The 19,594-nt window shown below is 35.6% G+C and overlaps 1 protein-coding gene across 2 annotated transcripts; it reads right to left on the reverse strand.

The window, feature by feature from the left end:
- Positions 1-10,547: 10,547 nt before the first annotated feature.
- Positions 10,548-12,977, reverse strand: LOC122064502 (protein transport protein SEC13 homolog A-like). Of its 2 annotated transcripts, none has more exons than XM_042628209.1 (3): positions 12,795-12,977; positions 11,143-11,998; positions 10,548-10,935 (listed from the first exon to the last, which is right to left on the reverse strand). In XM_042628209.1, the coding sequence occupies exons 2-3, from the start codon at positions 11,940-11,942 to the stop codon at positions 10,827-10,829; spliced, it is 909 nt and encodes a 302-aa protein (XP_042484143.1). In that variant the 5' UTR covers positions 11,943-11,998; positions 12,795-12,977; the 3' UTR covers positions 10,548-10,826. The 2 variants fall into 2 exon arrangements, with proteins under 2 accessions (XP_042484143.1, XP_042484142.1); XM_042628208.1 differs by having other exon boundaries at positions 10,548-10,787; positions 10,997-11,998; positions 12,795-12,975.
- Between the last annotated feature and the right edge of the window lie 6,617 nt (positions 12,978-19,594).

Raw genomic sequence — 19,594 nt, forward strand, 5'->3', positions numbered from 1 at the left:
CAAGATGATATATATACAATATGATGCAATAAACACTCTAAAATAAAATCAACATCCTCTCCCCACTTACCTAGTCTCGTACGATAATATACACACACGGTACGAGTTAGATCCGACGTGCGAAAATGAAAGTCTCGAAACCTTACACAGAAACGAGGCTTAGAATACGTCCGTTCCAGGACCATAAAACAATGAATGATATGGTCACGACGCATTTAACAACACAAAGGAGGTTATTAATGAATTCGAGCTCAGACGGAGCTCATTGGTCCACAGGTGGATAATATCTCCTAAGGTGCGTTTGATTTTGTCATTCTTTGGCCCAAATCGCATTAAACCGCAATACCGGGCAAAGTAGCCAATGATATTGGACACACATGACTCCACTACGACGTGGAAGTCAAAATAGGCATGCTCACCCAAGTGGGGCTCGTTGGGGCCCACATTTCCCCACAGGTGGTTCGCACTGGAGGGTCGCACCCACCGGTGACCACCCACCTACTGGCCAGAACATGACCAACCTTGCCAGATTTTGATGAAATATAAGTTCTCAACCCGTATTTCACTCCTGCCACATGTTATAAACCAAGTTCACATTATCAAATACGATGGCATACCTTCCCTACTCGTACATAGCCTTATGATATGTGCAAAGATATGGCTTAGGCATGTGAACCACATCGGGTACCGACTCAATCTTGTCCAACCACCCCACATTTGATGTCACCCTTGCTGTCATACACCATAGGGCACCCGCATCAACCCTTACAGGTTCGGACCCTACATGACCAAACCGAACTAACCGGTCAAGAAATCGATTTTAAGGAGCAGTGCTCTACAGTTCTAATTCTTAAGTATGATGATAAAATCAGATATGATGAAGGCTCAGGTAGACTGGCCAAGGTATTTTCCATCCTAAAAAATAGTAAGTGACTTCTGGGCCCGAGAAATTTTACTTCTCTCATTTAAGTCTAGGATAAGCTTCAAAGTGTCAATCTGAGGTCTAAGGTAGTAGGGACATTATCCATTGAATGGTAAACTATTCTAAGAAATTTTCCCCTTCTTCTACTTGGAAATTGATCAGATTTAGGGCTCCCTTTGTTCCATGTTCAATGGTTTGATTTGGATCTTTCATTCCAAGATATTGCTTTACTATTTGGAGAGCTTTACTTATCCTCTTCCAACATAGGAGTATCTTTCTCAAGAAAATATCTTAATCCCTAACTATTACCTTTGTTGTAATTCCATTGAAAGTGTTGACCATCTATTCTTCTCTTGCCCTTCTCCAAATCAGTCTAGAAAGAGGTCTTTAGAAAATGTTAGCCTTTGCCTAGAGCTATCCTTCTTTTTAACAGATAACGGAGGTGGGTCTTGAAAACTTTTAGCAACAAATCCTTTTATAATATTCCTGGTAAGTTAGCTTGCAGTGCAATGAGCCATCATATATGATGAGAAAGAAATAAAAGGAGATAAACTATCAATTTACATACTATTGAGCAAGTCTGGGATGTTATCATTTTGAGATTAAGAATAAAATTCTTTACAACTGTGTAGTGTGCTCTGACTCAAGCAGAAATAGGCATCTGGCCCCTTCTTGGGATCTCCCTCTTATTGTTTCCTCCCCCTAGTGTTCATGTATCATATATAGTTGTTGTTTATTCCCTCCCCTTGTTTTCCTGTACCTCTTACTTTGATTTTTGTTTATCCCTCCCCTGTTTTTTTTTTATGCATCCAACTTTTGTAATTTTTATTTTTATTGGTCTGTCTAGAGCCCCTGGGCTTTGGATTTCGTGGCTTATGTTTTTGTTCTTTTTCTTCTATTTTAATACATTTTCAATTCATCTAAAAAAATGTGTACTTTAATTTTAGAGTTACCTAACTTAGTCAAAGTTTTAGTTCCATCAAGCATACTCTTAATCCATGGATAAGTGGTCTATTTGAAAGTATGCTCTTAAATAATTGTGTTTGATAATCAAATATGTTTATGTCTCTCAATACGTGAATTCAATGATTGAAAGTGTAAACACTATTTGTTAAAGTGACTAACTTAAAAATTTGAGTTGTTATATTAAGGCCTAAGCGGTATATTAAGGCATCCAAGATTCAAAACCCATTGGGGTTGTCGACAGTAAGAGCTTCCTCCTTATATGTCATTAAAAAAAATCTAGTCAACGACTTATACCTCTATTTGACTATTTTTTGAGAATGACGGTATCCATTGGGAGGGGCCATGGAAGTTGTCCATGTGGGCAGTGATCATAGTCGTGCTTATCTTGATAGTTAAAGGTTAAAGAAGATGGGAATATTTTGGTTATTTTCAAAGAGGGTGATATAAACATATCAACTAATGCAAGCAATACTGAGAGGTGTGAGGGACGAGCGCTGTAACCATATTCTCTATTGATAGTAAAGCAGGATCTCATCTCATCGGGGACGTAGGCAATCTTGCCGAACCTCATAAATCTATATGCATAGCTTGTTCTTATTTTCCCATTATCTCCTACATCATTTTAGGGTTACGTTTCTACAAATTGGTATCAGAGCTCTAGGTTTTCGTTTTCTAGGGTTTACTATCACGATGGCAGGGAAGGAATCAAATGTCAAGTATGATATCGAGAGTTTTAATGGGAAGAAAGAGTCAAAGGATAAAGGATCTTCTGATACAACAGGGTTTGACGAAAACGTTGTTGGGGAAGTCGAAGAAACCTGTAAAAATTACTGACGAATATTGAAAAGAGATGGAGGAAAATGCGATAAGTTCTATTCAATTGAATCTTTCTGATGATGTCCTACAATATATTATGGGTATCGAATATGCACCGCAGTTATTAGAAGATCTACATCAACATACATCTTTCTGCTTGATGCTGGAGCAGTATCTTGGAGAAGCATCAAACAACTGAAAACAACTTATCCGATTATGGCAGTAGAAGTAGTGGCATGTTATGAGGTTGTCACTCATGCATCTTGGTTAGGAAGATCATAGATCTTAAATTGATACCCTCAATTGAAAGGCTTATTCGAGTATACTATGATAACATTACGGGTAGTGACGTTTTTCAACAACATTTGTTCAGTGAGTTTTTGTAGACACATTGAGATCAAGTACTTTGTTGTTAAGTACTTTGTTGTTAAGGAAGACGTTTGAGATCATCAAGTAGAGATTGATCATGTTGGTATTGAAGAAATGATTGCAGATCCCTTCACCCAAGGACTTGTACCTAGAGTTTATATAAACCATGTGGGTCATATGAGATTGCTTAAATCATTAATGCAATCAATTAAGTTTGAACTATTACATTATATAAATTATGATTCTCGGGATCATTCTTTTAACTTTGTAATTAATAGTTATGATACTGAGGAAGAAAACTCTGTCATTTTATTTATTGTTATTACTGATATATTTGGGTACACTTTAAGTTAAGTAATGACTTGTGCTCATTAATCGATAGGGTAATTATGTTAGACCTAAATTTGACCATTAGATTAATTCATGAAGGCACATCTATCACATTAAGGTTTGATTTGAGAAGGACAATTCATTGTGATATATGGAAGGAAGTATTCTTTGTATGGATATGCACTCATAATTCGTGGATTGAAGATATTATTTCAATCATAATGATACTCCTTGGGTTAAAGTTCGGCACGGTCATGCATCAATTGAACTTAAACCATATACTTTGCACATCAACATAGACTAAGAAGAGAATGTTAGCTGATGTGGCCCATGCCATGTCAACATAAGGGGAATGAATTATGCACGTAACAAACTCTCACTCCCCATTGAGGAAGTAGAAATATGCACAAACTCTCTCTCCAATAACCACCTTGATGGGAAACAATTATTGGGTGGAGAAGTATAAGGGGATTGGGGCTCCTAGTTCCACTTACGTGAATTACATCTTACCAATAGAGAGGGAAATTGAGAGACCACGTCTAAAAACTAGAAAGCCACAAAGCGAGGGTTGCCTTCCATTGTTGCCGCCTTTAATTGCTCGTTTTTGCGTGCTACCACTCACAACACCTTCCTGGAGAACTTCAAGCATCACACATGATTTGTCTAAGATGGCTAACATTGGTTCCAATGGTGGAGGTCAATTCCACATCTCCACCCTAGTTGATTGAGTTTTACAGTCTGCTAAATGATTGGAGACAAATTAGCTAACTTGTGCAGCTCTTAGCGCATTAAAAACTCATTCTTTGGTTGTTTATATTATGCACTTTTTGAATAGATTTTAGGATCTAGAATGCATTCTAAAGCAAGAGAATTAGAGAAAAATCAAATTTTTAATAATACATTGTAAATTTGTTAACTGGTCTGATAATACATACGAAACACAACCTTTATGTGTTTGTTAAGATTTGTATAGGAGAAGATTCAGTAAGCTACAAATTATGTTATAACCTTTTAAGGCACTATTATCTCTCAAAAGTTGTAATTCAATTGATAAAATACTTAAGTTTCCTTTCACCGACAGTAAAGAGAGAACATCTTATAATCAATGGCTTTAGACCTTTGGAATGGAGTAGGAAAGACTGTCTTGACTTAATAAAATAGGAGACAGTATTAATGATGAAATTCACATGCCCAACAACCCAATCATATTAAATTCCCTCCCGATCGTGGGTGACAGAAAAATTTCTCCCTCATACAAATTTAGAGTTTATTTTCAACAAAAACAATGTGGTCTATAATATGGCAAGGCAATTTAAACTTTAAGGATTTAGTTCATGGTATCCGCACCGGTTTCAATCGCTGACAATTCCGATACAGATCGGCCTATCGAGTCAGATCAGATGATTTTATCCCCCAACATTTTGCATCACCGATCCAATCCAATATCTAAATTCATGGTAAACTTGGCTACCAATCGAAGCTTCCTAAATGGGGCAACAGAAAAGGAACAGAAGCATGATAAAGCCCAAAGAAATTTGGCACTTTTAATAAATAATGTTAGTGAGAGGTGGAGTTTTAAATTGCTTGTGACTACTAGTAGCTTTCTAAGATGAAAGTTGTGGTCCACCCATTTGAATGGGTTCTTTAACTGGGTTCACTCCATCTTCATTCTTAAAGCTCAAGTTAGAAGCTTAACACTTACAATTCTGGTCTGCTTAAGGGAATTACTATTTTGGTCTCTTGAGATTGGGGAAGATTTTTCTTGTTCAAGTAACCCAACTTCACAATGCTGTGAATCTTGTCACTTTGTACCCTTAAGTCCTCTTTTTAGTTGTTTAACAACCAATACTTTTAGTAGATCTTCCTATAAGTTTTACTAATTCTATCTTTGATGAAAACAGAGGACACAACCAATATAGTAAACCCCAAACTCTTGAAAAAAAAAATTTTATTTAGAATTCATAAAATTTAATATTGTAAAACAGCAGGCTAAATCATACACACAATGCAACTGAGATAAAGGTTCTATTCTACTTGATACTTGTTTGCAAAGGGTCTACAGCCTTTAATATGTGCTTTTAATCTCTCTATCACAATTAACAACTCTTTAAATGCCATACTTGGTTTCTTTACCTATTACTGTGATAATTCCAAATAAAAAAAATTAAGGAAAATAAATAACTAGCCTAATTATGGATTATATTCTCTACACCAAGTGTTTAGGGTATCTTTACAACAAAACCTCAAGCAATGCTACGTGGCACATTGGATGAAGTTGGAATCTAGTAGACAAGTAGACATGAAGGATTGTTGGACATGTCTCAAGTTTCAATCTAAATAGAATTTTTCAAACACCAAAATAAAATATAGAAAAATTCAGACTACCTTGAGGCTTGAGAGGATGAAATTTGATTAGTAGCCAAGTTCCTAGTATCCGGGCTCACAATCAAATAACGGAATCTTGAGGGGTAGTTTAGAATATACTAAAGCCTAAGAGGGTGTTTGGGAACCCCAAGGAAAAGTGAATTAATCTATTTCCTTGGCTGCAAGTCCGGGTAGCAGGAACTTAGATGCTACCCAAATATCAATACAATTTTGTACCTGAAGTCCTAAGTGTGGAGAAAGAGTGTATGGACATAAATGGAAAGGTATATGATTGGATCTCATGTTACAATTTTATATATGACCAATTCATCCAAATAATTACCTAAATTAAAACTTCCACAAAACCTTATAAGTGGAAAAAATTTGAGTGCTGATGATATGGAGATACTCTTTACACCCACTGGTGGAGAGACAATGTTTAATTTACTTATAATTTCACATTAGCTCTTCAATTATGCATTAGGACTTACAAGGTGTTTTCTTAAAAAAATAAATAACTTACTTAAAAAAAAAAAAATAATAATAATAATAATAATAATAATAATAATAATAAAATAACATGCTTATAAAGAAAAATAAAAATGGAATAAGAGAGCTAAAGGGTATATTTTATTAGCATTGTAAGGATTTGCAAAATTGTGTAGTCAACCATTAGCACAAATTTTAAGCATAACAGGCGGCACACAATAAGTATGCTATGTACTTTGTGTTTTTAATCTAGCTGTCCTCTTAGCTTGTCTCACGAGCTAAATTTGTCAAAAATTAGCTGTAAATTATTTTCAGTCAGATGACAAATACATCATAACTATTTATTCAAGTAATTTTATATAATTAAAATTGGAGGCAGTTTCCTCCATCCACGGGTAATAGAGAATCCCTTGTGTATGTGTTTAGGTATATCTTAGGATGAGTATCGAGTTCGAAAAGTAAAAGGCATATTAATAATAACTCTAGATGGATAGGTGAATCTTACTTCGTAGGTAAAGAAAAACTTTCTCCATTGAAGTTAACAAAAAGTTCACTAAAAAATGATCAAATTGATATGTTAATCTAAATTCTAGGCCTCAAAAAAGGAATAAAACTCACTTTTGTTAGATGTAGTGTTCAAAATACTCCTAAAATATTAATTTTTATACCTCCCATATCTCTAAGATATGATGGTTTGTCAGACCAGGAAGATCTTTATGCAACATAGTTGGTGGTATATAGATTTTGTCAACACTAGCCAAGCAGCACACATGGAGGATGGGGATGAGGCCATATGATGAGGTATACTTATCTTCTAGTTCAAATTTTCAACCTATCTTTGGTTTTTGCTAAATAATTTCAACCTATGTAAAGTGGTTAAATGGTATGTTTCAATTTTTTTTACAAAATTACAAGAATGCCATTTCACCAAAATGGCATTACATTCTTTAGAAAAATTTTTGACACATTCCCACATTTTTTTAAGTTATTTTGGTCAGAACCCCCACCCCCTAAAAAAAAAAAATTATGTTACTTTGAACTCATTCTTCAAGGGGCAAAAAGATGACATTTTCATTTTGTCAACCATACCATGTGGCATGCAATAAAACACATCATTGCCATTAATGATGCTTTACTTGCCTTACCCTATAGGACATTGGACCATTGACATCCTTCTTGGTTACGTTTTTATCATCTTTGTGACTATTACAGTCAAATAATCAAGAGGCATCTATGGGAATGTGGGAATTACTCGAGCATTCTTCAAATATCCTGAGGCTGCAGCTTATTTGCCTTTTCCATATAGCACTAGTTGGTTTGTTAAGCAAAAGGCTATGGTCAATATTGTTTCTTCGACACATATGCCACATGTTTTTGTGACACTTTTTTTTTTTTTAATTTATTTATTATTATTTTTTTTTTAGAGTTGATAATTAGCGCCAAAAGAGAATTGAACTCATGACCTTTTAATTTTGGGCATAAAGACAAAGGATTAAAAGCCATTAGGCAAGTCATGAGCAGCATCCCTTTTGCTTTTAGACCACTTATGAAACTTTTAAAAAATATTAATAAATAAATATGGGTTTAATTTTATGTTGTGCATTAATCCTCCTAGCATTAGCCATTAGCAATTTATCAGTTAGTTTGTCATTTACTATCTTTCAAATAGATTTGACAATAGAGTCATAGGCTAGTAATTGAGAGATCTGTCCTCTTATTTTCCTCTTAAATTTCTAAATTAGTTTTCTGATTCATAGTAGGAATTAGTTAGCCTTGGAGTGCATATATGAATATGAAACTTTTAGAAGTCCATATATTTACATGTAATTCACATTCCATTACAGCTCTCAGATCAGTTGAGCTATAATAGGGTCACTGTTTTGCTGACCTGCTGACCATTGTAACCCAACTACTCCCTCAGAACCAAATAAATTTCACTCTTTATGCCTCTTCTTTAGGACCAGTGGACCACTAGGCTGAAGTTTGTGGTAATTCTAAGACAATTTTTTTTTTCTTATCATTTTGGAGAATTTACTATCACTTTCCTAGACTTGCCCATATTTACTAAAATTCCTCTAACTTTAATCTATTAAACTTTTTTTCAAATTAATTGGTTCAAAACATGCTTTTACTAATCCAAGAAAATAGCCAAGTGGCTTGTCCTCTATAATTCCTTGGTTCAAATGTTGCTTTGTTGGCTGATTTCTTGAGCACAACAAAAATTTTGATCTGAAAATGATATCGAGGGGTTTGCGGTCATTATGGAAATTCCATTCTCACTACGATAAGTATCTTCCCTAAAAGGGAAAGAACTAGTAAAATCTCGTAATTTAAAGTCAATAAACTCAAACTCCTCCTTGGCTCCCATATCATTATTTTTCTATTTTATCCTTTTTTTTTTTTCTTGGGTCTCATCCATCATCAAGGATATTGTTTAATTATTAATTATTATTTTTTGTCTCATCCATCATCACAAGTTTAGTAATGTATTTTTTTTTATTGGTATTTGATTGGTATCGGTCTTAGCCGATACTAAATCGAATTGGTATCAATCTCAATATTATATCCGTTAGGGTTGCTACACTTGGTTTTAGAGATTAAAAAAATAATAAAAATATTGGATCTGTATCGTTCTCAGCCAATACCAATATGGATCATTTCATTTGGACAATCCAACACCAACTACCTGAACCATGCCCTTCATTTGTGCCATCTTTCCATAGTGTCATTTTTTAACCAATCAATTTGAAAAAAGTTTAATAAGGTATTGGTGAAAAGGAGGAGTATTCTGGGTATTTAAAAAGAGCAAGGAGAAAGAGATGTAAAAGTCCAATAGTAGGGGAGTATAAGAAAGAAGTAAAAAGTAGGGGAGATTTGTAAATATAGGCCAATTGTAGGGGAGTGATAGTAAATTTCCCTTATTTTCTTTTATTTTCTCTTCTCCTTCTTCTTCTTCTTTTTTTTTTTTTTTTTTTTTTTTTTTTTTTTTTTTTTTTTTTTGGGGGGTTCTATAACCCATACCCCACACCTACCCCCAAAAAACAGGGGATATTTCCGGCCTTGTTTGACTGTTGCTCTTTGAGGTCTGCCCTAGAACAACCAAGGGTGGGAAGTGCTTTTCCAACACTAGGAAGAATTAGTTTAACATAATGAACACCTTAGGCATGGTGGATCTACCTGGATGGGCAGAATTGCTCAATAAGGCTAATAAAGTGGGGGGGAAGTCAATGAGGGTCCAATGGCCCTGGCTTCCAGAGCCACTGTAGCATTGAAATAATGTAGTTGAAATTCTTTTATCCAACACATATGCTAATATGCTGGTGTAGGTATGTAGGAAACAAGTCAATAGAGAATGTGGTGAGCAAAGGAGAGACTACTTGGTAAAGAGTCAGAAGAATCCTGGTTATAGCTTTGCAATATGTTTTAATCCAAATTGGGTCTAAAGACAGAGATTGGCATAAACATCAGTCTTATGAACCCTTTTTCTAATTGTCTGCTACAGAGACAAATCTTGTTCAATATGTTGAATTTTGATTTTGTTTAATGAATGAGTCTTCAGTTCTTTAGATTAAGCCAAAGGAAGTTTCAGAATTAATTCAAGTGACAGAAAAGCTCAGCCTTCCTTTTACATCTGATATAAAGATACAACAAAATTTGATTGATGGAAACCTGTTAACACATAAGAATCTGATCCAGTTCAAATATTTTTCTTTGTTTCGGTATCCCGTAGAATAAAAGATGGAGGATCATTGTGTTGTTCTGCATAGTCTTCTTTGTTGGGTTTTCCAAGAGATGGTCAAAGAGGAGAGTTGAAAAGCTTTCTTTGCATGACTAGTGCCCATAACTATGCAGAAAATACAGATTCCGAATACATGTAGCCTCTGGAGTCTGGACAAGCTATGCAATCAATCACTCATTTAAAGCTTTGCCCTGTAACTGGGCCATATGCAGATCTGTGCCTTCCAACTTCTACTTAATGATGCAGTTCCCAGCTGTAGTGTACTGGATTATTTCAGAAAAAAAAAAAAAAAATCCTGGGTATCTTAAAATTCTTAAATTCATAATTTCAGTTTCTGCGTTTTACTACTTTAGTTCAGGAAACTATCACCATTTCTAAGCTCACAATGAAAAGTCACTATGCAGATATCAAGAGAAAAATCATTGTCAGTCGCGTACTGAGTGATTGGATGTCAAGAGTTGCTAATGGATGTGAGCAGATAAATTTATCAAAGAAAAGGATGTGAGTAAATCATAGCCTTCCAAACAAGGGTGACAATAAGTTAGAAATCAGTTAAAAGAATCTAAATTGGAAAATAACTCCATTCAAAATAGAACAGGAAACCGGGGTTACAACTGTTTTTCAACTACCATTTCTTTCACAAAAGTAATATTTCTGAACTAAACATTTGGATACACTCTTTAACTCCCTGATTTAAAAAAGAAGACAAAAGAAAGAAAAAGAGAAAAATAAGAAAGGCCATACTGCAGGTGAAAATTAAACACACAAAACATGATATATATATATATATATATGATATATTAACAGTTGAAGAAATGAAGAACCTGGACTCTATGGCTCCACCGTTGTTACTTGTTGCCACTCACCATCCACCGCTTCTTTCCACAATGTTACGTTGTTGTTCCCATCAGACACAGCCAATATGTTTCCAGTCAGCGACCACGAGACCCTCCATACTGGGGTCTTAAAATCATTCAAAACATATATATATATATATATATGATATATTAACAGTTGAAGAAATGAAGAACCTGGACTCTATGGCTCCACCGTTGTTACTTGTTGCCACTCACCATCCACCGCTTCTTTCCACAATGTTACATTGTTGTTCCCATCAGACACAGCCAATATGTTTCCAGTCAGCGACCACGAGACCCTCCATACTGGGGTCTTAAAATCATTCAAAACTTTACCCTCCCACTGATCCCCTTCCTTGGCCACAGTCCATATAATTACAGTCCCATCCTGTGAAGCACTGGCAATAGTAGACTTGGGAAGACCCAAGTTAGGTGCCCAAGCCACGTCCCTCACCCAATCAGTGTGCATGTGAAGGGCAGGGAAGCAATCCATTTTCCAATTCCCATTGTACAGCTTCCACACCTTCACATTACTATCACAGCCACCAGAGACAAGCTTCTGAATAGGGTCAAACTGTCCATATCCAACGAGGGAACCAGGAGCCATTGGAGGAGCCCATGAAACTGAAGTGACACCCACGGGGTGAGCTTGATCAATCCGTGCGGTGTCCCAACCACCATCAGTCCTGGCTGTATACACTGAGATGTTCCCATCAGATGATCCACAAGCCAGGCAGAGGCCTAATTCATGAGGAGCCCAAGCAATGGAGTTGACAGATACCTTGTGATCATTAAAAACATGGGCTTGAGACCACTCATTCTGGTTACCCTCCTTCCAAATTATCACTCTTCCATCATAAGAACAAGAAGCAAGAATGGAACCAAACTTGGGATGAGCCCAGGCAACCTGCCAAACGGGACCTTGATGACCAGTGAGAGTGGCAAGATTCTGCGAAGCAGAGGAACTGCTAACCGCAATTATCTTGATGGTGCAGTCAGATGATGCAGTGGCAATACGCTTGCCATAGTAATCCATGACAACATCATGAACAGGGTCTTGATGACCCGTTTCAATCTTCCGGGATGGCATCGCTTCCTCCAACAAGTCAATATGTTTAGAATCTACCTTCTGGTTTATTGATTTCTCTAGCAACAATAACAACAAAAACAACAAAACTCAGCCTTATTCCAACTAAATGAGGTCAGCTACATGGATCCATATGAGTGTAGAATAGTAATAGAATTAAAAAAGAAAAAGACATAGCAACAACTCAAAAACATCCCACCTAAAAGGGGTTGGCTACACAGATCTTTGCCCTCCGAACAACTCTATTTGAGGTCATACTAGAGTCAAGACCTAAACTCTGCATGATTTTCCTTACTACTTCTCCTATAGTCATTTTAGGCCTACCCCTAGCTCTTGTATCGCAACACACATTTGAACTTGCGATCCGAAGAATTCCGATCCATTTGATGGTCTAAACACTAAAGTCTAAAGATGCAAAAATGAATTTTTGGGTTTTGGGGTTTTTCTAATTTATGTATTCCACAATACAATAAATCAAACTAGTAATATGCTCTACTGGAATCCTTGATTCGAGATCACATTTAATCGAGTGAAAAACAATAGCATAGAACAGGGATCTGTTTGTGCCTGACGTGAATAAGAACAAGTATCTCTATATGTATTATATATATAGATCCAAAAGCAAAAGAAAACCTCAACCCTAGATCGTTAACCATGACAAATCAGTTTGAACAGTAACCTAACTCAGAAATTGAAGTCTATGATTCAGGATCAGCTCGAAAGATTTTGCATAAAGTTCGAAAGCAAATCGATAAACGAAATAAATGAGATTAATATAGGCTATCACTAACAACAATCCAAACCAAATGTTTAAATAGATAGAAACAATAAGCACAAATAACAGAAAAACCATACCTCACGTCGGAGATGAGAGATCGATACTTCAATCCAAGAAGTCCCTCAGGTAAGCTTAAACTTGAAAGGCTCAAACTTCTCTGCAAGTCTCCTTCGACAATTCGCCCTCTCTGTTCTGGAGCTCTCTGGTAAACCAAAGTAAAGTCCACAAAAGCAAAAGCGGTCCTGAATCCTGATGACTCAAAATTCAAATTACAGGCGATTTACAGGAGAAAACAAATGGCGTGCTGTTCTGGAGCTCTCTGGTAAACCAAAGTAAAGTCCACAAAAGCAAAAGCGGTCCTGAATCCTGATGACTCAAAATTCAAATTACAGGCGATTTACAGGAGAAAACAAATGGCGTGCATCCCCTCGATTGGTCATCTGATTTGTGGACCCTTCTTCAATCCAGACCGTTCGTTGATTTACTCAATGAAATTGCTATTTGATTGCTTCTATTGATATAGCTAGCCCCTCTCTCTTATAAGAGGCCTACTGAGATTTTTTTTTTTTTTTTTTGGTTTTTTTGGGCGGTTGGGGGGGGGGGTGGTGGGTGTAATAGACCATTGACACTAAGGGTGTCAATTTGGAATGTAAATTGAAAATTGAAATTAACCATTTAAAACTAAATCGAATTGAATTCTTATAAATTGATTTGATTTTGATTTTATAATATAGTGGTATCTTTTCTCGATAGTTTGAATTGAATTAAATTTTATTCGCTCTTAATGTTTTCAATCAATATGGATGATAAATTCTATTCTTTTTTAATATTTGATAAAAATTTGGTGAATTATGGCCCTAATAAACATGGTTTTTTTTTTTTCTTTTGTTGATGAACATGTAAAAGTTTTCTAAACACCTAACATAGGACCCAAACCAAATACAAATTAGGTCAATAGTAAATTATAAACGGAATTAATCAAATTAATAAATATCGAATTGAAACCAAACCATATTTGCACTGTTTTGATTTGAAAAAGAGGTTTCCATTCAATTTCAGTTTCCAGGTGTTGTATCTTGAACCGAATCGATTGATACCCTTAATTGAGATTTGGGGACTTCCAAACAGCCATAAATTATAAGATGGTCCAGAGTTCTCTGTCACCTCATCCATGGTCATCATTGCGCTTGACAAGTGTTTGGGAACACTAAAGGATGAAAGAAAAATCGTATTTATAGGCCCGTTAGTTTAGAGGGGGGAGTATGAAATAGGAATAATCTAACCATAGTTAATATGTTTGAAAATGTCAATAATATGAGAACGAATACATACAACAATTAAATAAACTATATGACAAGAATGGTAGTGCTACTTGGCGATTGCTTACATTAGTGGAGGTCATTGCAAGCCTTGTATGGTGTCGAAGACTATGATGTGTTTTACCAAAAAAAAAATCTATGATATGAATGTCCTATCATCCGAGTTTCCACCAAAGACATAGGGTAGAAGAAGGAAGAAGAAGGAGAAACTAACAACTGCTGAAACTTTCCCATGAAAAGTGCAAGAGTCCTACCAATCTGGTGAGTAGCGATGTAAATCCGAATTCGAGTTCGCATTCTTATTCGTTTAGGGGTATCCATATTTGTGTTAAAGGGTATCCGGAATAAAATCCGAATTATCTGAAAAATAATTATCCGATCCGATTAAATAATCAATTAATTATTTTGAGGGTTCTTGAAGTTTAAACAGGTCCTAGAGAATGAGAAAAAGAGTTAAAACAACTTAGAAATATGGATCAACAGCAAATTATATTCATTGGGGGAGGAGGAATGTCCAGATTACAGAAGTTAGAGAGTAAACGGATAGTTGAAAATCCGGATTCGATCCGCATCCATATTCGTTTAGGAGTATCCAAATATGATCAGGAAATATCCAGGTCCGAACACATCCAATTCAAATTTGATCCGCATCCATATTCGTTTAGGGGTATCCGAATCCGATCAAGAAATATTCGGATCCGAACACATCCATTCGAATTCCATCCGTATCCGATTCGTTTACATCCCTAGTGGTGAGAGACCCTGAAAGGGAGTTAGGTGGAGTAAACATCAGCAAATGGAATCTGACACGCTAATGTTTTCTAGAAACTTTCTCATCCCTATTAACTTTTCTTTTTAGACAGACCCTCTATTAACTCACCGCAAATGGAATCTGACACGCTAAGGGGGTGTTTGGTTTGGTAAATCAAATGGTGTATATATCGGATATGAATGTCAATATTTTGATAGACATTCTTTTGAATTATGTTTCTTTCTGAAAAATCGTTCGGTTGCCTTGAGGTAGGGGTGTCAATCGGTCGGTCCGGGTTGAGTTGGTTTCGATGTGGGAAAGCTGAAACCGAAACCAAACCAATAAGGAAATTCCGGTTTTGGTTTGGTTTCGATTTTGGTGCGGTTTGGTTTCGGTTTGTCTTCGGTTTCTTAAATCGATTTGTAACTGGGTTGGTTTTGGTTTTTGAACCAGTTTGGATTCGACTTTCAATACAAATGTATAAAAAACTATGCAAATTTTTATTTTTTTAATGAATTTTGGAGTGTTTCGGTTTCTTACCGATTTGGTTTCAGTTTCGGTCCTGGTTTTGAGCCGGTTTCGATTTGGTTTCGTGTTCATCCGATTTTCGGTGTGGTTCGGTTTGGTTTTGGGGTTGCAATACTCCAAACCGAACGAAACCAATAAGGCTTTGGTTCGGTTCGATCCGTGTTGTTATTAGTTTGGTCCGACCGATTTTACCGGTTCGATTTAGGAATTGACACCCCTACCTTGAGGCTAGTACATGTTTCTCGCGGGTTGAGATATTGGCTTCCATAGAGAACTTCTTTCCACTTTCTCCTTTTATATTAGATGGTAAAAAGGTTGTTCAAATCTGAGTTTAGGTGTTGAGGTAAACTCAGATTTGGAACACATCCTTTGTAATATGGTCATTCATGGGAAGTAGGGTGCTCACTTATGATGGTCAATCTAGTGGAACCAAACAGCTCCAAAAATTAAGAATTATCATTCTAAAGAATGTCATCCCAAAGATTTACAGAACCAAACACCCCCTAATGCTTTCTAGAAACTTTCTCATCCCTATTAACTTTTTTTTTGGACAGACCCCCTATTAACTCACCACATGAGCTTTACTTTGTTTGTGAGAAAATAGTACAACCTTTGCATCCCTTAAATCTCATCTCACCAAAATCCCTATAAACAAATGGATCCCTTATAAGAATGCGACAAATTTTTATTACATAGAGTGGCATGAAATTTAAACTTCAGCACCCTATGTTTTCATGTAAAAAAATGGAAAAAGGAAATTTTCTAGTAAATATTACTTTTCACTTATTATTTTAACGTAAATACTATATATATATATACATACACACACATATACATCGAGAAAATTTTCACTAACATAATTTACTTAGGAAATGTAACCATAAAACAAACAAGACCTTCCTTACATTTTATCCGCCCACACGCCCCCCCCCCTCTCCTTTTTCCTTTTCCTTTTCCTTTTCCTTTTCCTTTTCCTTGTTCTCTTTGGTAAAAGTGTTTCTCATATATGTTAGGACCAAGTTTTCCTAAAGCCACAATGAATGAGAACCATGGCCCATCATTACCACGTACAATAGGGGGAGGGAGGGGGTCCCATCATTCAATCACATGAGAAGGAAAATATTGTTCTATACATTATAGGATAATTCACAGCGTTACCCCCTAGAAAATGCCACTATTAGAGAGACACCCCCTATTTAATACCAAATTTCGTTCACACCCCCTGCCGTCAGTCACTGTTAAGTGGGCTTTGAAATGAAGATTTAACCCTTTTGAATAAAATACATGTCTCTATCCCATTTTGCATTAACCCATAATTATCCCTCACCTTCACCGTGGGTTTGAGGAAAACCCTTCTCCCCTTCTCCCCTTCTCCATCCCTGTGAGAACTCCATCTGTTGCCATCGAGAACTACTCCATCCTAGGTCGCTGAGAACTGCTCCATCACAGCTGAGCGTGACTGCAACTGAAGATTTGCATTTTTCTCTTTGATATTCCACCTAGTTCGGCTGAAACACGGTTGTTCCAAATAGATTTTCACTGCCACCTTTCTATTTCCTATAGACTAAAATTCCTCCCCACCGCACCAAGAAAAAAACATAGAGAATAGTTTGATTCTAAAATTTTATGACTGAGAATGGTTTGATTCTAAAATCTTCAAATTAGATCTAAATTTTTTTTTTTTTTCTAGTTTTTCATGACTCTGAAATTTCTTTCTGTTAGATACCCAGTAGTGTAATAGTTTGATTCTGAAATTTTTATTATTATTTTTCAAGTATTGCTGTTCCCTTCTACCCATTGAGATGGTGAGAGGATTTTTTTTGTCAATTATTTGTTATTCTCTATCTCCATAAAAAAAATTGTCTTTCAATGTTTGAAGTTCCTGGCTCAGACTAAAAATGTGGACCATGTGTTACTAGAGATTGAAAGAAATGATTTTACATGTTCTAAGTTTGAAAGACTTGATCTATTTGAATTTTATTGAAATGGGAACTTACAATGTAAATGTATAGATTCGAATGTGTCGGGTTGTGTCATTGCTAAATGTGATATGTGTGGAAAAAATTGTTCAATTTTCACATGTAAGTCAGGATCACATATTGGAAGGAAAATTTTCAAATATCCAATGACTTGCCTCCTCTTCATGTGGATTGATTAACTTAAGATTTGTGATTATGGCAAAGATCAATGTAAGGTCAGAACTACGAAGACAAGTGTGATTTATGGTCGATATTTTTTGTGTTGTCCATAATCAACTAGGGTATGAATTTTTATTTTTTTTTATCTTTAACATTTGAGTGTTTATTTTCTTAAATTCTTATTATATGATTCTAGTTGTCGTACAGGTTGAAAACAAAGGTTGTGGAATGCTTGAATGGATACCAAATTCAAGCCCAAGCTGTAATAGTTACCAGACTCCACCTCGGTCTCATTGTATGGAAACCTCAACTTCATCATCTCCTTCTCCTTCTCCTTCATTAGACTATATCAAAGGATATTTGAATAATGCAATTAAAGAATTGGAGGAGAATACAAAGATGCTGAGAGACGTTCATGACGCAAGAACAAGCTTGACGTAAACAAAAGAGTAGAATGAACTTTGATAGGAAAGTTGGATAATTTTGAAAAGAAAGACTGATGTCATTGTAATGATATTGTATGCATTATTATATAGTAGTATCGAGATTGCAATAGTTAATTTAGATACATTTTTGGACAACATTTGAAAAAAAAAAATAGCAATGAAGTAGAATTGTCTCTCAGCTATTGGACAGTTAGGAAGATTCTGGGTAATCAGAATGCTACTTCCTCCCATTAAACTTGAAATAATTTCACATTTATGGAAGTTGGTTTCAAATGGGTTGTGGCCCGTAGAGCCAGTATGCGATCACGAAAAAAATTCTGGGTAACTCCACCTATGATTTGGAGTTATATACTATGATCCAAAAGAATGATGAAAGAATAATGAACTTGAGTTCATACTATGTAAAATAGACTGGTCGGATTTAAAGCTGGTAGCCCCCAACAGAGAAGAGACTATGATTGTGTTTTGTCCTCTTTTAGGACATCCGATTAGGCTAGTTCGACAAGATTTTCCCCTTTTGGTCCTATGTTGCAGTTGTCTTGGGGCCTGCCTCCATTACATATTCATTAAGAACCATCAAAGTTGAAGCTTCCGAGATATCTACCAGCCCAAATAGTTGGTTTTATCTTATCTACTCATAAGCTAATAAGATACAAACATTCAAGTAATACATGTTCAGCCATCTGAATGAAACATACAATGAATACATAGAAATGCCATCCACATCCCAATTACATAAACAAGTAATACATGTTCAGCCAACTACTATTGCATCCACTTCCAAATGCCAAAAAGGAATACTCCACTCACATCCCAATTAAACATACAAGTAATACATGTTCAGCCAACTAATAGTCCATCCACATCCAAAACAATGCTAAAAAGAAATACTCCACTCATATCCCAATTAAACATACAAGTAACACCTGTTTAGCCAACTAATAATCCATCCACATCCAAAACAATGCCTAAAAGGAATACATGTTTTCACATCCCAATTAAAAATACAAGTAATGCATATTCATCCATCCCAATTAAACATGCAAGGAATATATGTCAGCCATCTAAATCCATCTATATCCAAAATAATACCAACTATCTAGATACCATGACAAAATGATAGCCATCAACTAACATTGTTCTCAAAAATTCATTACAAAAACTAAATATCAATTCCCAATAAAATATGTGCCATCAACTAACATTTGTTTGCTAGCTTCATAATAAACAAAGCACCTTTTAAAAGTTAGATTGTCAGTCATGTCATTTCTTGAAATGAATTATAGTTTAAACATTGAACCTATATTTGTCTGTCTAACCATTTCTCCATACTTTGGAAGTTTGGCATATGACTTAGCATGATTACCCTCATTAGTTTCTTTGGCAAGAAAACGTGCCCTCTAAATTTGCATATAACTTGGTTGAAGCTTATACTCCTTCCATAATATAGCTCTCATACTCTTAGTAGAAAGCTTAAGATCTGCTTTGAGTTGTGGACCAAATTTGTTAGCTATCCATCTTGATGTTGCATCTGAGTTTTTATCTTTTATTTGAGAACAAGTATGCATAGGATTTTATGACTTGATCATAAAAGTAACTTTGTCTTTAGTAGGTGAAACATGGATTCTTCATTCACAACCATCCTTTGCACAAATAATAGTTACCTTTGTCCTTTCATTATTTATTCTTTGAAGC

Source organism: Macadamia integrifolia, unplaced genomic scaffold (genome assembly GCF_013358625.1).
Source record: "Macadamia integrifolia cultivar HAES 741 unplaced genomic scaffold, SCU_Mint_v3 scaffold1674, whole genome shotgun sequence".
NCBI lineage: Eukaryota > Viridiplantae > Streptophyta > Magnoliopsida > Proteales > Proteaceae > Macadamia > Macadamia integrifolia.

Coding starts and splice junctions, on each gene's coding strand:
- LOC122064502 (XM_042628209.1), bottom strand. CDS start 11,942: ATGCCATCCCGGAAGATTGAAACGGGTCATCAAGACCCTGTTCATGAT. Junction 10,936..11,142: donor CCAGTATGGAGGGTCTCGTG/GTCGCTGACTGG, acceptor GAGGGTCTCGTG/GTCGCTGACTGGAAACATAT.